Here is a 20286-nt window from a genome sequence, read left to right on the forward strand (position 1 = left end):
GGAAGGGAGAATGAACAGGGGGAGCAGACAAGGGGTGGTGGCGGACAGCCAAGGAAAAAAAAAAAAAAGAAAGAAAGATAGAAATACAGAAAGCGGCTAAGGAGAGAGAAAAAGAAATAAAGACAGACACACACACATATATTCTAGCACCCATTAATGTAACGGGCTATAAGACTAGTAAATGCATATTACAATATTGGTTACAAAAAGATCCTCCAAATGATTGGCATTGGAGGAATCAATTCCGTCGTTTAATTTTATTTGAAGTTTTTGAGGTTCGTAAATTTCCTAAAAGAACACGATTATTTTTAAAAATATGGGATCCTTATATACAAAAATTATCCTCGAAAGCAAGAAGTATGATTCTTAATACTTTATATTAGATTTAAATAAATGTGGGTTTAAAAAAAAAAAATTCTATTTATTTGGTATTTTATGTCACCTTTCATTCTAGGGTAGGGAGGGAAATAGGAATGATGATTTTAATATCTATAAAGTAATAAGGGGGGATATAGGGAAAAATAGTTTAGATATATTAAAATATATGTTGGAGGAATGATAAAATGTGTATGCAAATGTTTTATTATGAATTTAACTGTAATAAATGTCTTTTAGTATCATATTATTCTGTATTTATTTGATTCCTTCAATAAAATGTGACAAATTAAACGAACGCAGCGTTTTCTACCTGAAAGCGGTCGTGACAGAAGGTTGGCCCCAGGCGTCCCACCCGCTCATTCGGCGTTCCCCCGCTAGGGGGCTCAGTCCGCCCGCTCCGCGCGCTCCCCTCGCGCCTCCCCCTGCCCTGCCCGCGCGACGTCAGCGGCGAGGCCGGAGGAGGAGGAAGAGGAGGCAGCGTGAGCAGGAGCAGCAGCAGCGCGAGCCCGAGCTCGAGCTGTCAGTGAGCGCGTGGGGGGCAGAGAGCGCAGCAGCAGCAGCGCGAGCGACAGTCCCAGCTCCGTCCAGTGCCGCCCCGGGCAGCCCCCATGGCCGACGTCTTCCAGGCCGGCGAGTCCTCCTCCACCCAGGACGTGGCCAACCGCTTCGCCCGCAAAGGGGCGCTGAGGCAGAAGAACGTGCACGAGGTGAAGAACCACAAATTCATCGCGCGCTTCTTCAAGCAGCCCACCTTCTGCAGCCACTGCACCGACTTCATTTGGTAAGGGCGCGCGCCGGCGAGGGAGTGGGCGCGAGGAGGGCTCCTCTTCCGCCTGGCGCGCCCGAGCAACAGCAGCCAAGTCTCGCCGAGCTCTTCGGTGCAGGGGGAGGGGGGCGCCTTGGCGAGGCTCCGGTTTCCGCGGCTGGCATGTGCACGCTCGTGCAGGGGCGGCGAGCGGAGGGGGGACTCCATCCCTGCGGGCGGCGTGTGCATGCATGACCGTGCACCGGCAGCAAAATCCCGCCGCTGCAAAGAACCTGTTGGGCTCAGCCGCAGGTTGACTGGTGCTTTTTCTGAATAGTGCACGTCGCAGCTGGGGGGAGACGCTTCAAAAAGTTAGACGCACTAGGCGTTGCCTATCTGTGGCTGACATCCTTTAGGACAGCGGTCGTGGAAAGGGATTGGGACTTTTGTATACAGGTACTGATTTTGTACCTGGGGCAATGGAGGATTATTAAGTGACTTTTTAAAAAAAAATTCTATATTTTCTACTTTATTATATGCAAGCATGCATATATGTTCATTGCTATCTCTCTGTTTATGGATCTTTTCTAATACAACTACTTAAAATGTAATAAATATTTGAAAAGGGGAAATAACTTTCCATTCCTTGCTGTTAAGGAACAGGACATTGTAACATGGTTTGAAATGAGAGAGCCCTGCCCTGCCCTGCCCTCCCCACACCTCGCCTTTCCCAGGATAAATGCAATATTTTATCAAGCTGTGGGAGCCAGATGCTGTCTAAGAGCCCGATATCTGAAGGGTACGCTTCCGTCCTGTGTCCTTGGGAAAGGAGGAAGCTTTTAAGGTCTTGATAGTTCCCCTTAGAGGTACATAATTTTCTGGTCTCCTCTTGCAACTAACTACAGTGGAACCTTGGTTTGCGAGTGTTTTGCAAGACGAGCAAAACACTCGGCAAACTTTCGTCTCGCAAAACGAGTGTTGATTCACTACACGAGCTCTCACTATGGTGGCCCAGGGGTGGGTACCTACCAGTGGGTGCTGAAGCCCTTGTAGCGTGGTGGCTTCCTATCCCCGGGGTCCCCGTGCGGCTCTCCTCCCTCTTCGGCTGATGTCTCCGCCGTTCACCGGCGCCTCCCGGTATCCGATTCAAGCCGGCCACCCTCCAGACGCATGCGTCCTGCGTGCTTGTACGTGGTGCGCATGTTGTTGGAGTGGCGCCGGCTTGACGGGGGAGTTCAGAGGTCCTGCGCGTGTGTCAGAAGGATGGCGGCCGGCTTGAATCAGAAGCCGGGAGGCGCTGGTGAACGGAAAAGGCATCGGCCAAAGAGGGAGGAGAGCCGCACAGGGACCCTGGGGAAAGGAAGCCGCCATGCTACAGGGGCTGCAGCACCCACAGGCAGGTACCCACCCCTGGGCCACCATAGTAAACCTTGGTTGTGGGACGAATTGTTTCAGTTTACATTGTGGCCTATGGGGACATGTGCTTTGATATACGAGAACTTTGAATTACGAGCATGCTTCTGGAACGAATTATGCTCGTAAATAGAGAATGACACGGTGACAAAAATTATCACCGTTCTCGTCCCCGCGGATAACTGCGGGAAACCATCTTCATGTCATTCTTTAAGGAAAGAGGGAAGAATCGGAGTATGAATGGCCACAACCACTGACCCTCAAGCTTTGCTTTGAAGAATGCTGGTGTAGAAGGACTGAGGTTGAGATAGATACTACAGAATGACAGTCTCTGGTATCCAGAGCCGATATTGTGATGTCATAATGCCTCATTCCACCAGTGCCTAAGAGCCAATCACATCAGTGATGTCACAATGGCTTCATTATCCTTGGCTCACATAAGAATCAGAGTATGAATGGCCACAACCACTGACCCACAAGCTTTGCTTTGAAGAATGCTGGTGTAGAAGGATTGAGGTTGAAATAGACACTAGAAAATGACATGGGATTATTTCCCGCGGTTATCCGCGGGGACGGGAACGGTGATGAATTTTGTCACCGTGCCATTCTCTACTTGTAAACCAAGGTACCACTGTACATTTGATTGCTGTATGTCCTAACCTTAAGCACAAATTGGTGAAAATGCTGCTGAAAAACAGCCTTTGGCAAAAACAAAATAATGTGGGTAGGTGAATATTTTCTGAACTTTTTTTTTTTTTTTTTTCATAAATGGTGAAAGTCTTTAGGACCAAACCATACATCTGGTCTCTAATACGACCCGCGGGCCACATTAACCCCGCAGAAGAATTGTGTAGAAATGCGCCATTTGGACCAATTTTTTAATGAGAATCTGCAAAAAAAACCAAAAAAACAAACCCCCAATCAAACACAGGGTGTTGATAGATTTCAAATGCGTTAATTCAAATTATGTTTAAAATATAGGGCTCCTTTTATCAAGGTGCGCTACGGGGGTTAGCGTGTCGGACATTTCATCACGCACTAACCCCCGGGGCAAGCCAAAAAACTAATGCCTCGGCCATGGAGGCGTTAGTGGCAGGCGGTTGAACGCGCGGTATTCCGTGCGTTAACCGCTTACCGCGCCTTGATGAAAGGACCCCATAGTGATATTCCATATTATGCTAATATTAATATTATTCACAACTTTATTTAATACTGAATCATAATTGTATACTTTGTGGTATTTCTTCGTTGTTGTTCAGCCTCGGTCGACAGTGTCAATTTGCGGCATTGTAGGTAGCTCTGGCGCTGTGACTAATCTTTAAATTGAATCTGGGAGTTCATTACTAGTCATTACGGTTAATTGTCCATAAGAATACTTGCAGTGGTGCAGTGGAATACTCAATTTGTAATTGCATAAGTTTATATTTGAAGGTGCGTATTCACTTACTTGTGAATTTATCTCCATTTTTGGGACAGCGTATCTTTGCGAACAAACTTTTTTCCCAAATGAAATATATCAAGTCCAAAATACAGGGCAAATTTATCTGATGAACATTTGAAGTCGCTACTTGTAATTAGCGTTTTCAAAATTTGGAACCTCAGCTTAATAAGATTTTAAAAACACAAAAACAGTCCCATCATTCACATTCATGGTTTGATCATAATTTGCGATGAAAATATGAGAATTTGCTGGTAGTGTTCGTCGTCAATATACGATAATTTAATCTCACATATTCTGTATTTAGTTCATAAAATGTTCTGCTTTCAATAAAACTCGTATCTAGAGCTATTTATCTTTTTTTTTTTTTTTTTTTTACTAAGGCCCTCTCAAAAGTGCTGAACTATTCAATGCAGCCCTCGTGGCTAAAAGTTTGGAGACACCTGATATACAGTATACCCAAAATCGCCTGATTCTCAAAATGGCGTTCCGACTGTAGACGTTGTACCGCTATCTAACAGTCTGATCGTTACGCACGTTTAAAAAAAAAATATTAATGTGGCGAATGATGCGTACAATGTAGGTGTTGTTCACGCTTGTACAGAGACATCTAGGCACGCCTGAGGCTGGCGTGGGCATGGCTTATGCCGGAAGTGGCCTTAGGCATCCGTAGGCTCCAGTCGGATGCTTTAAATGTAGGCGTGTAAATAATAGATGCGATTCTGGACGCGACGTCTAACAGTGATTGACACGTGGTAGATGCCCATTTGACAGGGGCCGTTTCCAGAATCAGGCCCGTAGTAATATTACAAGAAATAATGTATTTTTTATTTTGTAATTTATTTATTTTTTTGTACAGTTTGATCCTTGACTGACATTTTCTTTTGAGGGACACGGACAATTGAGAGAAATCTTTTGATAATCAAGAGATAATGGAAAGGAAACAAATCTCACAATTAAACCACCAGAACTAGTTCCTTTTTCCCATGGATTCCCCTCTGACGTAAACGTCTGATAGAGCGCAGTGACAGTGAAATTCTAGGTATTCCACCAGACTCTGAGGTATGAGAAAGATTTCTCATCACAGTTGTGTTTAGAAAATGTTCTTTAAGCTAATGAACTACTCCTCTCTGCCTCTCTGTATACAGTACCCCCCCCCAAATTCGCAGGGGTTCCGTTCCAGGAACCCCCGCGAATTTCAAAAAGCCCTGAATGAGGCTTTTCGCCTGTCAAAAGGCAGAAGAGGGCAGCTGGAGCGCCAGCGGTGGCAGAAAAATCACTCGCGATATGCTCCGCCTCTTCCTCTTACAAAAAAATAAGGCTACACCAATCAGGAGCTGCTTTGACATGCAGATCCTGATTGGTGTAGCCCGACTTTAGTACAGGAAGAGGCAGTCGGAGCGTGTCGTGAATTCACGGGGGAACACTGTACATGTATTTGTTTAGGCGGTAAAAAAAGGTGCTTAAGTATTCTTTCCAGCTCAATATTGTTTCTTCAGAGTTACTGGGAGGTAGTTTTTATAAACCACAAAAACGGGTGCTTTAAAATTGCTCCAGGTTTGTACATAGACAGAAGTACATAATGCAACACACAGCTTGCACTTAGGTAATATATACAGGAAAGGCCATTTTGTAATCTAGGTGCCTGCCCTTGCTTGCATAAATGTTAAAAAAAAAAACAACTAGCAGGACACCTAAGTGCTATTCTGCAAATCCCTGTATTTGTAAAGGGGGGGGGGGGGGGCAGGGCTGTCACTTTACACACGCCTAATGCATTTAGTTTTGTAAACTGCTTATATATCAAATATAATAAATACAACATAATACAATAACTTATTTATTTAACACGAAGTCTTTTTTTGAAAGAACATGCAAAATGACATACATATGTCGTGGCATCGTTGAAACATAATCGTCAACCTTCTACAATCTTCTCTCCATTTACAGGAGTGTTTTTCTTAAACCCAACTCGGGAAAGTGGGCTACATCACTGTTCCATGACTCGGCAGGATCCACCCTGAAGGAAACTCGTATTTTTCAAGGCATCCCAGATTTTCTCCCATCCTGCATCAGCCTTTTGACTTATTGCAGTTCATTTCTCCATCTTACAGATATTACGCAGTTGAAGTCCCTCTAGGTTTAGAGATGGAATGACATGAGCTTTCCAAGCAATTGGCGAGGTCAGTTTAGCACATGCATAGCTTTTTACAGTACAAGTAGCCTCATGGTTAGCGCGCTGGACGTCACATCCGGAGGTGCCGGGTTCGAATCCCATGACTGCTGCTTGTGCAAGTCACTTAACTTTCCAATGCCTCGGATGCAAAAATTTAGGTTGTGAGACCCCCTAGGTATATCTGAATGTAATCCATCCAGTGGTGTAGCGAGGGTGAGAGGTAGAGGTGGCGCTCCTCCCCGCCAACCCACCTCCACATGCTTCTTCCCCACCCCCTCGAGCCATGCGCACGCCGCTTCCCTTCTCCCGGACAAAATTTTCCCTGTACCCATGGGAGCTCATTTTCCCTTCCTGACCCTGCGAGTTCTTTTCCTACCCCATTCCTGCAAGCTCTGTCCTCATCTGCACAAGCTTCCAACACTTTAAAATCCTAAGTAGCAACATTCTAGAGCTCAGATTATGTCATAATGCCTCATTCCACCAATGCCTAAGCTCCATCCTCATCTGCACAAGCCTCAAACACTTTAAAATCCTAAGTAGCAACATTCTAGAGCTCAGATTGTGATGTCATAATGCCTCATTCCACCAATGCCTAAGCTCCATCCTCATCTGCACAAGCCTCAAACACTTTAAAATCATAAGTAGCAACATTCTAGAGCTCAGATTGTGATGTCATAATGCCTCATTCCACCGAGCCTCAAACGCTTTAAAATCATTAGTAGCAACATTTTAGAGCTCAGATTGTGATGTCATAATGCCTCATTCCACCAATGCCTAAGCTCCATCCTCATCTGCACAAGCCTCAAACACTTTAAAATCATAAGTAGCAACATTCTAGAGCTCAGATTGTGATGTCATAATGCCTCATTCCAACAATGCCTAAGCTCCGTCCTCATATACACAAGCCTCAAACACTTTAAGTCATTAGTACTCAGACTTAATGGGGTGGGTCAGTAGAGTGGGCAGACTTGATGGGCTATAGCCCTTTTCTGCCGTCATCTTTCTATGTTTCTATGTTTCTATGTTTAAAATCCTGAGTAACAACATTCTAGAGCTCAGATTATGATGTCATAATGCCTCATTCCACCAATGCCTAAGCTCCATCCTCATCTGCACAAGCCTCAGACACTTTAAAATCCTAAGTAGCAACATTCTAGAGCTCAGATTGTGATGTCATAATGCCTCATTCCAACAATGCCTAAGCTCCGTCCTCATCTGCACTGTAAAATCATAAGTGTCTGAGGCTTGTGTGGTTAAGGCAGAGCTTGCAGGAAAAAGGCAGGGACAGCGACAAAACTTGTGTGGATGGGACGGGGAAATTGAGTTCCTGCGGGGACGGGGACAAGTTTGACCCCCCGTGTCGTTCTCTACCTCAGTGCAGCACCAGCAGTAGCCTTACTCTCAAGGCTGCCGGAAGATTGCACTGGGGCCTTTTCCTCGGATACACCCACCCCCTTTGACACAACTTCCTGGTTTTGGAAGGGCAGGACGTGTCAAAGAGAAAGGCCTGGACAGGCTGCCCCAGGCGCTGCGGGACCAAAGCCTGGCTTGCTTATTAAAAAGTTCACGGGGGTGGGGAGGGAGAAAAACTAAATAGTGCAGCGGAGGCAGGAAGGGCAAAGCCATATAGGGTCTTCTAGACGTAGGGAGGTTCTAGATTCTCTACAAGGAGAACTGTTCCAGCAGTTGGTAATGGAACCCACATGGGATGGGGGTCATACTGGACTTCAGATAATTCAAAATACCGCAATAAAATTAATCCATAAAGCTAAAAAATATGATCACGTCACTCCACTACTGATTAAATCACACTGGCTACCCATTTCCCATCGTATTACTTTCAAAATTATACTCTTAGTGCATAAAACACTGACTTTCAATGAACCACAATTTATTTCTAAAATGATCATTCCATATAACTCCGCACGTTCCTTACGTTCATCTACTTCGAATTTATTATCTATCCCCTCCTTAAAAATTATTGGCATAAGAAGAAACGAAATATTTTCCGTTATGGAACTCATTACCAAACTACATAAGAATAGAAAAAGACTTACACACGTTTAAAAGATTTTTAAAAACTTTTTTATTTCAAGATGCATTTGAACACATGATATAACACACATAATTTTTATACATTTTATTACAAATATTGCACCTTCCAAATCCCCTTGCTCCGCACTGTGTTTTTTTCCTTTTATGTAGATTTCAATAGATAAAAATGATGTAACTTTCCCCTTCTTTCCTGCCTACTCATGTTATTCCTTAACCTCAAATGTATTGTATTGATTGTTCCCTAAAAAAATTTTTTATTGTTTTAAATTGTCTGTATTATGTCTAATCTGTCAAAACTATATGTGAAACCACTATCAGTGGCTTTTAGAGTGTACATCGCCTAGATATTTCGATAGGCGATTCATAAAATGCTAATAAACTTGAAACTTGACTTAGTGCTTACAAACGGGGAAAGGGTTTCTGATGTTACAGTGGGTGATCATCTGACATACAGTGATCACCACTTAGTGTGATTTAATATTAAGACAGGTGTAGAGAGGGCTCATTCAAAAGAAAAGTTTCTAGACTTTACATCAAAGAATTATCGAGACAGAAATATCTGGAAGAAGTAGGAAAGCAATGGGCAAAACTGAAAGCAGCAATTGTAAGGGCAAGAAACCATTTTGCAAGGAAAGTAAATAAAAGTAAGAGGAAAAAAAAGCCACCTTGGGTTCTTAAAAGTAGTAACTGAAAAGGTAAGGAAAAACGACAAAAGATCGCAGAAATAGGAAGACGGGCAAAAAAATCTGGACTAGTTAAGAGAGGCTGGTGGAGTCGTCAGGAAGCAAAGATGCAAATGGAAGAAAAAAATAGCCGACATGGTAAAACGGGGGACAAGACATTTGTTAGGTATATTAGTGATCGGGAGACGTGCGTAAGTGGCACGGTGAGACTGAAAGGCGAAGGAGAGAAATATGTAGACGCTGATGAAAGGTAAAGAATGAATTATTTAACAGATATTTCTGTTCTGTGTTCACAGCTCAAGCGCCGAGAGCCGGGACTTCAGAAGTCTAAACGCAAATAGGGATGAAGGTGTGGTAGACCCTGATCGATTTTTCAGAGGATTGTGATTTTGAGAATCTAGCTAAACTAAAGGTGAACTAAGTGATGGGGCCAGATGGTGCACATCCGAGGGTGCTGAAGGAACTTAGGGAAGTCCTGGTAGCTCCATCGGCCGACCTTTTCAATGCTTCTCTAGAGTTGGCAATTGTACCGGAGGACTGGAGAAGAGCGGATGTGGTCCTCCTCCACAAAAGTGGACGTAAGGAAAAAGTAGGGAATTACAGGCCGGTAAGTCTGACTTCTGTGGTAAGACAATTAATGGATACTCTTTTAAAATGGAGAATAGTGAGGTTTCTGTGATCCCATGGATTACAGGGTGTCAGGTCAAAAGCGCGCCGGGACAAAGGCGCGCCCAGACAATTGAGCGCAGCGCGGATGCGCGCGCCGCTCTAAATTACTGTTTTTAGGGCTCCGACGGGGAGAGCGTGGGGGGAACCCCCCACTTTACTAAATAGACATCGCGCCGCGTTGTGGGGGCGTTGTGGGTGGTTTGGGGGGTTGTAACCCCCCACATTTTACTGAAAACTTCACTTTTTCCCTGTTTTTAGGGAAAAAATTAAGTTTACAGTAAAATGTGGAGGGTTACAACCCCGAAACCCCCCATAACGCCGGCGCAATGTCTATTAAGTAAAGTGGGGGGTTCCCCCCTCCACGCCCCCCCGTCAGAGCCCTAAAAACAGTAATTTAGAGCAGCGCGCGCCTCCGTGCTGCGCTCAATTGTCCGGGCGCGCCTTTATCTTTCGCGCCGTTGTCTATGAACCGGATTACAGGACCCGAGGCAACATGGATTCACTAGAGGCAGTTCTTGACAGACAAATTTGACCAGAGAATTTGATAGAGGGGGTGCACTAGATGTGGTGTATTTAGATTTTAGCAAAGCCTTTGACAGTGTTCCACACAGGTATCTAATAGATAAACTGAGTGCCCTCAGGATGGGTCAAGAACTGTTTGAGTGGAAGGAGACAGGGGTTAGTGGTCAACAGAGATTGCTCTGAGGAAAAAGATGTTACCAGTGGTGTGCCTCGAGGTTCGGTTCTTGGGCCTTTTCTTTAACATTTTTGTAAGCAATATTGCTGAAAGGCTGTTGGGTACAATTTGCCTTTTTTTGTGGATGATCCCCAAATCTGCAATAGAGTAAACACCAATGAGAATGGTCTGAAATTTGGTAGCTTAAGATATAATGTTGAGAAATGCAAGTTAATGCATTTGGCTTGCAAAAACCTGAGGGAATGGTACCGATTTAGGGGGTGAAGAACTTTTGTGCACAAAATAGGAGCGAGATTTTAGGGCAATTGTATGTGATGATCTTAAAGTGGCCAAACAGGTTAAAAAGGTGATGGTGAAAGCTAGAAGGATGGTAGGGTGCATAGGGAGAGGTATGGCCAGTAGGAAAAAGGAGGTATTGATGTCCCTATTTAAGACATAGGAGAGATCTCATTTATAATATTTTGTACAATTCTGGAGACCACACCTTCAAAAAGATAAAAACCGGATGGAAACGGTCCAGAGGAAGGCAACTAAAATGGTCGGTGGTCTTCAACCTAAGGTATATGAGGACAGATTTGGAGGAAAGGTGGGAGAGGGGAGATATGAGAGAGACGTTTAAATATCTACGTTTCATAAATGTGCATGAGGCGAATCTCTTTCAGTTGAAAGGAAACGCCAGTGAGAGGGCATGGTATAAAGTTAAGAGGTGATAGGGTAAAGAGTAATCTAAGGAAACTCTTTTTTACAGAAAGGGTGGTAGGTGGCGTGGAATAGTATCCCAGTAGAGGTGGTGGAGACAAAGACTGTGTCTGAATTCAAGAAAGCATGGGAAAGGCCCGTGGGATCTCTTAGAGATAGAAGATAATGGATGCTGTGGATGGGCAGACTGGATGGGCCATTTGGTTTTTATCTGCTAACATGTTTCTATAACCATAAATCTCTATGACCTCACAATGCAGGTGTAAAGAGCCTTAGCCAATAGGGAGAAGAGGAGATAGTGGATGCTGCGGATAGGCCATTTGGCCTTTATCTGCCATCATGTTTCTATGTTTCTGTAACCATAAAGCTCTGTGACCTCACAATGCAATTGTTAAGAGCCTTAGCCTATAGGGGGATCTTATGGGGCTCGTAATCGAAACTTATCCAGAGACATTTTAGTCCTCTGAATCCCGCTGTGTACCAAGAGCTGAAAGGGGCATTTTTGGAGGAGTGGTTAGGGCGGGATGTGGGCCGACCTAGACTTAGTCATCCTGCTGGGACAATCAAATGTTTGATGAGACTGCCTAGATGAAACTTATACGTTGTGAGTTAGACGATGTAAAGAGAGGTATAAATGCCCAAAAAGGTATCCAAAGTGACCAGATAAACCACTACAGGGACAAAGTAAAGACCCCTACATACTCCCCCCATGTTCACTGATCCCCTCACACCCCCACATAGTTCAGAATAAAAACATACATACCTGCCTCTGGCATAGGAAAGCCTAGTAGAGCTGCACAGAGAGGTGTCTTAAGTAGTTTGGGGGTGGGGTGGGCTAGTGAGCCATAGAGAGAAGGACCCAGGCCCATAAGCCACTCTAACTACTGCATTCTGGTGGAAAATGTGAGCCCCCCCAAAACACCCCAAAACCCTCCTGTACCGCCACATATGTTTCACCTGCAGCCATAAGGGCTATGTTGTAGACATGTAGGTATAGTGGGGGGGGGGGAGGTTTTGGGGGGGGCTCACCATTATCTTTAAGGGAGTTATGGTGAGATGTTTATGTGGCACTCATTTTGTGAAGTTCACAGCAGTGCCCTGTAAGGTGCCCCTCTGTTGCCATGTCTGGGTGGGCAGTCCATCACAATGCTGGCCCCTCCCACGTCCAAAAGGCCTGGCTCTCGGACAGATTTTTTTTAGTTGAGAATGTGGTATAAAGAGAGATGTAGTGGTGGTTTGGACGCTCAAACGCTTGGACATACAGATGGACGATTTTTGATTAAAAAAATATTTTAGATGTACTCTTCGAGAATGGACATTTCGCCGACTTTGGGTGACTAATGCCATACGTCCAAATTGTACTTACATGTATGTTTTGATTATGCACTTCTTGTATGTTAACCTTGTAACCTGTTCTGAGCTCGTTGGGGAAAACAGGATGGAAAAATAAAATTTGTTGACAGTGCTTGCAGAAATTTGAAATACAGCTTCTCTTGAGCTGCAATTCTTTTGTTTTGGGCGGGGTAAGCAATGGCAAGAAACATACAAACCAGGTTTTTGATCGCTGGCCAGCAACGTGGATTGCTTTAGTCCAGGGGTGTCAAAGTTCCTCCTCGAGGGCCGCCATCCAGTCGGGATTTCAGGATTTCCCCAATGAATATGCATGAGATCTATTTGCGTGCACTGCTTTCATTGTATGCTAACAGATCTCATGCATATTCATTGGGGAAATCCTGAAAACCCGACTGGATTGCGGCCCTCGAGGACCGGAGTTGTCCACCCCTGGTATACCCTAGTACAGGGATGTCAAAGTTCCTCCTCGAGGGCCGCCATCCAGTCGGGATTTCAGATTTCCCCAATGAATATGCATGAGATCTATTTGCGTGCACTGCTTTCATTGTATGCTAACAGATCTCATTGCATATTCATTGGGGAAATCCTGAAAACCCGACTGGATTGTGGCCCTCGAGGAGGGACTTGGCCACCCCCTGCTTTAATCCCTTTGTGTTATGCAAGCTCAGTTTGCTGTACGGTTCGCTTGACCGTTCCTGCGTTCGGAGCTCTCGGCAAGTCCTCTGCGCTTGTGTTTGTTCAGTCAACAGTTGACATCTTCGGTATACACACAGGAGATGGAACGTTGAAAAAAACCGAAGGGCAAACACTGAGTTCAGGCGAGATAATGAAGTGAAGTGCAGAATGACTTTCTGAGAGGATTAGGATCCGCCGTTGATTACAGAGCACTTATAGGATGTGTGATAATGAAAATGCCTGAGCCTGGGAAGAGAGGGGGATCCCTTGATGGTTTTGTGCTGTTTTCTGTGTGTAACTTACTGGTTGACTTAATTATAAGGCAGGGCCCAGATCACTTGTAGAGCAATGGAAAGTTGTTGTCTGATTTAAGATATGTTTCTCTAGCCGTTTTTAACCTGGAATAATAATTTTAAAGGTCATTCAGAGTTTTAAATTCAGCTGTTATATTCATCACTACAGTACAAGTGAAAAGCAAAAGTAGCATAGTGACGTTGGAAAATTATTCCCCGCTGGGGAGTACATATAACTTATGGGGAATATGGTTATGTCTTTTCAGATATATAGTTGTCCTTGTTCAGTTTTCCGTGATTATGGAATTTTGTTTATTAATATGACTGGAGCTCCATCACTTGACTGTGTGTCACTGTATTTATTGATCTTTTACAGTTAATTTTTGAAAACTTAATAAAATTTGTGTGTTTATGGAAATTTGGGATCCGTATATTCAGAATCTTTCAACTAAGGCAAGAAGTTTAATTCTTAATGATTTACATTGAAGCTATTATCATTTATTTAAAAATTTCTAGTTTTTTATTTTTATTATTCTTTATTTGTGTCAATTTTCATTGGGTTTGGGAGGGGGTTAATTTTTGGGTTATTTTATTTCTTTAATAAAAGGTTTACACATAATTTAGGGGGATAGGGAAGGGAGGATAGGGGGGAGGGAAAGGTGAATAAGGAAAAGGGAAGGGGGTAGGAAATAGGGGGGAGGGTATTGAGATATGCAATGGGTAATTTGGAAATATATTTTGAAGAAATGAAAGACATTTGATGGAAATTTTAATGTAATGACTATTTTATTGTATTTTATTAATGTATATTTACTGATTTCTTCAATAAAATGTTATAAATTTAAAAAATAAAAAAAATTATTCCCCCCCTTCTACAATGCCTCGAAACCCATAGAGATTTAAAGGGCTTTTGCCGTGCAGCAGGCGTTAGCGTGATTTTGGATAAAGAAATATACATCAGATAAAGTTGATATCATGAGAGGGAGAAGGGGCAAAATGTAAGAAATAAAAGATTAACAATCCTCTATAAATGTGCTTATTCTCTTAATCATCCACTATACAGTATAAGTCACCTCTTCTAGGCTTACTGAGGGTTAGGCACTAGGCCAGCATTCTTCCCCTCAAGGGTCACCTGTCAAGTCTGATCTCTAAGAAAGTCCTCGGAGTTCAGTCTCAGGAAATACTTTTTTTACGGAAAGGGTGGTAGATGCGTGGAACAGTCTCCCGGAAGAGGTGGCTGAGACAGAGACTGTGTCTCGATTCAAGAGGGCCAGGGACAGGCACGTGGGATCTTTCGGACAGAGAAAGAGATAATGGTTATTAATCTAATCTAAATCTTGGATTTATATATTGTGTCATCTCCCCAAAAGGAGCTCGACTCGGTTCATATAAAAATTGATAATCAGAGCGAAAGTACTTAGATTAGAGAGAAAATAACTTAGGGCTCCTTTTACAGAGGTGCTCGCTACCCGAAAAACTACCACTTGCTCAAGAGGAGGCGGTAGCGGCTAGTGCGCGGGGGATTTTAGCGCACGCTATTCCACGCATTAAGGCCCTAGCGTACCTTTGTAAAAGGAGCCCTTAATGAAGACCCTCATCCGTCTTCCTAGAGAGAAGATAACTAATTTTCCTTAAAACAAATTTCTAAGAACGGTTTTCCTAGATTTACGGAAAATCTGGAAGGAGAAAAGAGTTCTAACACAAGAGGGAATCCCATTCCAAGTCATTGTTAAAGTATATGAGAACGATCGAGTAATATTACCAATAGATTTTATTCCTTTTAAAGATGGAAAGTGCAGCAGCAGGTTGGGAGTTGCTGCTTCCGCCATGAACTTTAAGGAAGTACAGGGGGAGGGGTGTGCACGCACGGCAGGAGGGGTTGGGGAAGGAGCGGATGGAGGGGGCCACTGTACCGGGCGCCTCTCACCCCCACTACGCCACCGTGTGCAAGCACATGCTTTGAACAGAGAAGCTTAATGCAGCGCACCACAAACTGTGTGCCGCGGCGAGATTCTGGGTGTGCCATCAAGAGGCCCGTTGTGTAGGCGAGCCAGCTGGCGTCGGTGCCCCTCCGGCTGTACGCACCTCCCCATCGGCGTAGTCATTTCGGGGTTAAGCTCAGGGACGCGACTCCTCCACACATGCACAGATGTCGACGTGATGATGTCACATATGCGTGATGTCATCGTGTTGACATTTGCATGTGTGCGGAGGCCCCGAGTTTAGTGTGCTGCGGTATGGAAAAAGGGAAGGGGAAACAGGGACTTGTGTACCACCTTTTTTGTCGCTTTGGTATTCAAGGCAGTGGGCACTGGAGGATTGGTGGACTTGCCCAGGGTCACAAGGAGCAGCACTGGGATTGCATGCTCTCTCGAGCTTTCTTTTCTACCATGTTTTCCCGAAAATAAAACACTGTCTTATATTAATTTTGAGTCCAAAAAAGGCACTAGGTCTTATTTTCGCGGATGTCTTATTTGTTTTTTATGTACAATAATCATCTCTCCCTTCCTCTCCTCCACCCTAAATCTTCCTCTTTCCTTTCTCTCCCCCACATATGCAGCATCTTTCCTCCCCTCTCACCCATCCTCTTGTGCAGTATCTTTCTCTCCCTCCCTCCCATCCCCTTGTGCAGCAGAGCCCTTGCAGCTTCTATCCCTCCCTCCCATCCCTTCTGCAGCATCTTTCTATTCCTTCCATCTCCCCCCCCTCCCCGCTGACCGTTTCATCTCTCCCTCCCAACCGAACCTTGACTGCGAGCTGAAATACCTGGAAACAAATGGTAGCGTCGACAGCACAGATTGAATCACGGCCTGCCCTTCTCACGTCTGGGCGTTCCTCTGCCACATCACTGATGATGTCATCAGCTATGCGACAAGGAACGACTGGGAGTGAGAAGGGCAGGCCGAGATTCAGCCTGTGCTGCTGACGCTGCCTTTGTTTCCAGGTATTTCGGCTCGTGGTCGGGGTTTAAATAGGAGGGAGAGATGGAAGGGTCATTGGGGGGGGGGCATGGAAAGTTCTGCTGCTGGCGACTAGGGCTTATTTTCAGGGGTAGGGCTTATATTAAGGCCTACCCCGAAAATCATGGCTTATTTTTGGGGAAACACGGTAGTGCTGTTCACGTGCTCATTCAGACAGTTCCTCCCACCCCCTCACCAGGACTGCCCACCATCATGTAAAATTTTTGCATTTGCTGCCAGGTCTTTTGTAAGCCTGTGGCAGACCCTCCACACTTTTTTTTACTCCCATTCTTCAGTCTTACTATTTTGCAACCACATCCATCCTCCCTCCCCCTCCTCCAGAACATTCTTTAGTTCCACTGATTCTCTCCAAAAAGCCCGTGCGGAGTTGAGTTTCCTCCCAAAAGCTTTTGCAGTCCAGCCCCGCCTTCCTGTGACTAGAAGCCTTCCCATTGGCTGGATCCTACCACAGCCTCTGCACTAGGGAGCTGAAGTGGGCTGAACTCTGAAAAATACCCATGCTCTTAGCCATCCATCTCGCTTTGAGACAGGTAGTTTACACATTTTTAGAATCCTGAAAGAATCCAGATAGCAATTCTAGCCTCCTGAATCTGGAGCACATCCGATTGCCCCCCCCCCTCACCCTCCACACAATCTTTGGATTACAGGCACTTACCTAGTTTGTTAAATTATGCCTGACTGATTGCTTCTGCTACATAATTGACACCTGCTACACAGCTGCCTTTTGGCAATCTTGTATAATTTTTGTTGTAGCATTAACATAAGAATAGCCTTACTGGGTCAGACCAATGGTCCATTAAGCTCAGTAGCCCGTTCTCATGGTGGCCAATCCGGGTCACCAGTACCTGGCCAAAACCCAAAGAGTAACAACATTCCAGCATCTCAAAGAATAACAAAATTCTGAAACCCCAATGAGAGCAACATTCCAGAGCTGAGATTGTGATGTCATAATGTCTCATTCCACAGTGCCTAAGAGCCAACCAGTGATGTTACAATGGCTTAATTGTCCTATTCTTGGCTCATGTAACAATATAAGAATAGCTATACTGGGTCAGACCAATGGTCCATCAAGCCCAGTAGCCTGTTCTCACGGTGGCCAATCCAGGCCAAAACCCAAAGAGTAGCAACATTCCAGCATCTCAAAGAATAGCAAGATTCTGGAACCCCAATGAGAGCAACATTCCAGAGCTGAGATTGTGATGTCATAATGCCTCATTCCACAGTGGCTCGGAGCCAACCTCATCAGTGATGTTACAATGGCTTAATTGTCCTATTCTTGGCTCATGTAACAATATAAGAATAGCTATACTGGGTCAGACCAATGCTCCATCAAGCCCAGTAGCCTGTTCTCATGGTGGCCAATCCAGGTCTCTAGTACTTAGCAAAAACCCAAAGAGCAGCAACATTCCATACAGAATCTCAAAGAATAGCAAGGTTCCGGAATCCCAGAGAGTAACAAGATTCTAGAATCCCAAAGAGTAGCAACATTCCATGCTACCGATCCAGGGCATGCATTGCTAATTTAGAATAAGGGTGAAAGATAGATATTCAAAATGCAGTGAGTAACTGGAATTAACATCTCAAATTCAACTAGTAGGGTATTTAAGGACCACCCAGTCACCACGATGGGATGATTCATTGCGGCCAGGTCATCATGGGACACTTCATTGCAGCTGTGCTGGAATGGCCGTGCTAAATTGTCCCCTCCAGTTGGGCAGTGACAGAAGTCTGGCGGCCTAAAGCCGAGGGAATGCAGCACCCAGGACTGCACAAAGTCCCAATCACTGGGAGGGGTGACGAGGAACTGCCAATGCCTCCTAGAGCAGAATGGTGTAAGGAGTCCGTTGAGGTGGTGATGGGAGAGGACAAGCTGGACGAGGGCGCCGGGGTGCTGATGGCTGAGGGGGGCTTGGGTGGGGGAGAGGATGGGGGCATCGCCCTCCCAAATGCTTAGTCGTTAAGACTTGGAATAAGACGATCATCGCGGCCGTGATTAATCATCCTAGAAACCCCCTCCCCCATCACTGGGTGCCAGCCACTAGCCTAGATTGATCAAAGCAAACAGAGGATTCTTTAATGTTCTTTGCAAATGTGTGTAAATCTGCTTTAAGCATTTCTGTTTACACTTTAATCCCAAAATGGATTACGGTATCGATTTATAATTTTGTAGCTCACTGTGTTTCTGCAGTTTTTCTGTAAGGTTTTTGTGGAATAAAAATGAAGTGTTATGTTAAAAACATACAGTCATTAAGACATAGCCAGGCAAAGCAATTATACAATGCCTCAGACAAGGTAGGACTGAAAATATTTAACTGATTAGATCAATCGGGCCCTTTACACATATATTTTAAACAATTTAGACTTAAAACAGAAATATGATGGCAGATAAAGGCCAAATGGCCCATCTGCAGCATCCACTATCTCCTCCTCTCCCTATTGGCTAAGGCTCTTAACATTTGCATCTCCTCTTCCTATAGGCTAAGGCTCTTTATACCTGCATTGTGATGTCATAGAGCTTTATGGTTATAGAAACATAGAAACCTGATGGCAGATAAAGGCCAAATGACCCATCCAGGGCATCCACTATCTCCTACTCTCTCTATTGGCTAAGGCTCTTAACATTTGCATCTCCTCTTCCTATAGGCTAAGGCTCTTTACACCTGCATTGTGATGTCATAGAGCTTTATGGTTTTAGAAACGTTGAAACATGATGGTAGATAATTGCCAAATGGCCCATCTGCAGCATCCGCTATCTCCTTCTCTCCCTATTGGCTAAGGCTCTTAACATTTGCATCTCCTCTTCCTATAGACTAAGGCTCTTTACACCTGCATTGTTTTTTTCATAGAACTTTATGGTTATAGAAACAGAAAAATGATGGCAGATAAAGGCCCATCCAGTCTGCCCATCCGCAGTAACCATTATCTCTTTCTCTCTTTTAAGAGTGTATTGCAAACTGTCTGCCTCCAGAGATTTCAGGTGTGTCACGACACACCGATGAGGAGGCGAGTCTTCCACATCGGCTGACTGTCTACAGGACATGCCTGTTGTGGTGCGAGGCACGTCCTGTAGGAAGTCAGCTGATGCCGATGATTCTCCTCCTGGCCGGCATCTCCTCCTCTCCCTGTACCTCCCGGATCCCTCTACCAAAGCGAGTCGCGGCCAGATGGGCCTCGGCGCACTTCCAGCTGTCTTCCGGCCGGGGCAGTGGATTTAGTATGCTGCCGGCTGAAAGGTTTGCAAAACTTTTCTAAGAGATCCCAAGTGCTTATCCCAGGCTTTCTTAAATTCAAACACAGTCTCTGTCTCCACCACCTCTTCCGAGAGACTGTTCCATGCATTTACCACCCTTTCTGTAAAAAAGTATTTCCTTAGATTACTCCGGAGCCTCTTAACTGCATCCTATGCCCTCTCATTCCAGAGCTTCCTTGTTATTTATAATCCACCCTTATCCAGGGCGGAGAACAAACAAAAACATACGTAATCATACGTACAACGCAAACAACATAAACAAACCTCACCAAAATCAAAGCTGTGAGAACGTCAGGACAGAACAGGTACTTCCACTCCAGGCAGGGCAATCCGTAGGCCAAATGTAACAGGTAATGTTTTAGGAGATGCTTGGAAGCTGACGGGTTTCTCTCTTGCCGGATCTCCAGCGGCAACGAAGGACCACTTCAAAGGACCTGCCACAGTAGAAAAGAAAAAATACTCCTCTGTGCTATCAAGACGAAAAGCACCAAAGTCCAGTGCCACAAGTCTACAGGTAGTTGCAGAATGCGGCGTGCCCGGTGGAACATTGCTACAGTGTCCAGAACGTAGCTACAAAGACGAGTCCGGGACACATAACAACAATTTCTATTTATTTATTAATTTGGATTTTCTTAGCCGCATTTTCATGAAGAGATTCACCCAAAGCAGTAAGTATTCTCCCTTTCTGTCCTGGTAGGCTCACAATCTTAACTGTGGTGGGACAATGGAGAGTTACGTGACTTGCCCTGAGTCACAAGGAGCAGGCTGGGATTGAACTCGCAAC

The 20286-nt window shown here is 44.7% G+C and overlaps 1 protein-coding gene across 2 annotated transcripts in view; it reads left to right on the top strand.

Annotated features, from left to right (window-relative positions):
- Nucleotides 1–763: 763 nt before the first annotated feature.
- The window catches only part of PRKCA (protein kinase C alpha), a 594635-nt gene continuing 575112 nt past the window's right edge, over nucleotides 764–20286 (top strand). Inside the window, exon 1 of one of the 2 annotated variants that reach the window (XM_033960343.1) lies at nucleotides 764–1159. In XM_033960343.1, the coding sequence (XP_033816234.1) occupies nucleotides 987–1159 (173 nt within the window). In that variant the 5' untranslated portion in view covers nucleotides 764–986. The remainder of the gene's footprint in view (nucleotides 1160–20286) is intronic. The other variant, XM_033960344.1, reaches the window with a different exon arrangement.

This window comes from Geotrypetes seraphini, chromosome 10 (genome assembly GCF_902459505.1).
Source record: "Geotrypetes seraphini chromosome 10, aGeoSer1.1, whole genome shotgun sequence".
NCBI classification, from domain to species: domain Eukaryota; kingdom Metazoa; phylum Chordata; class Amphibia; order Gymnophiona; family Dermophiidae; genus Geotrypetes; species Geotrypetes seraphini.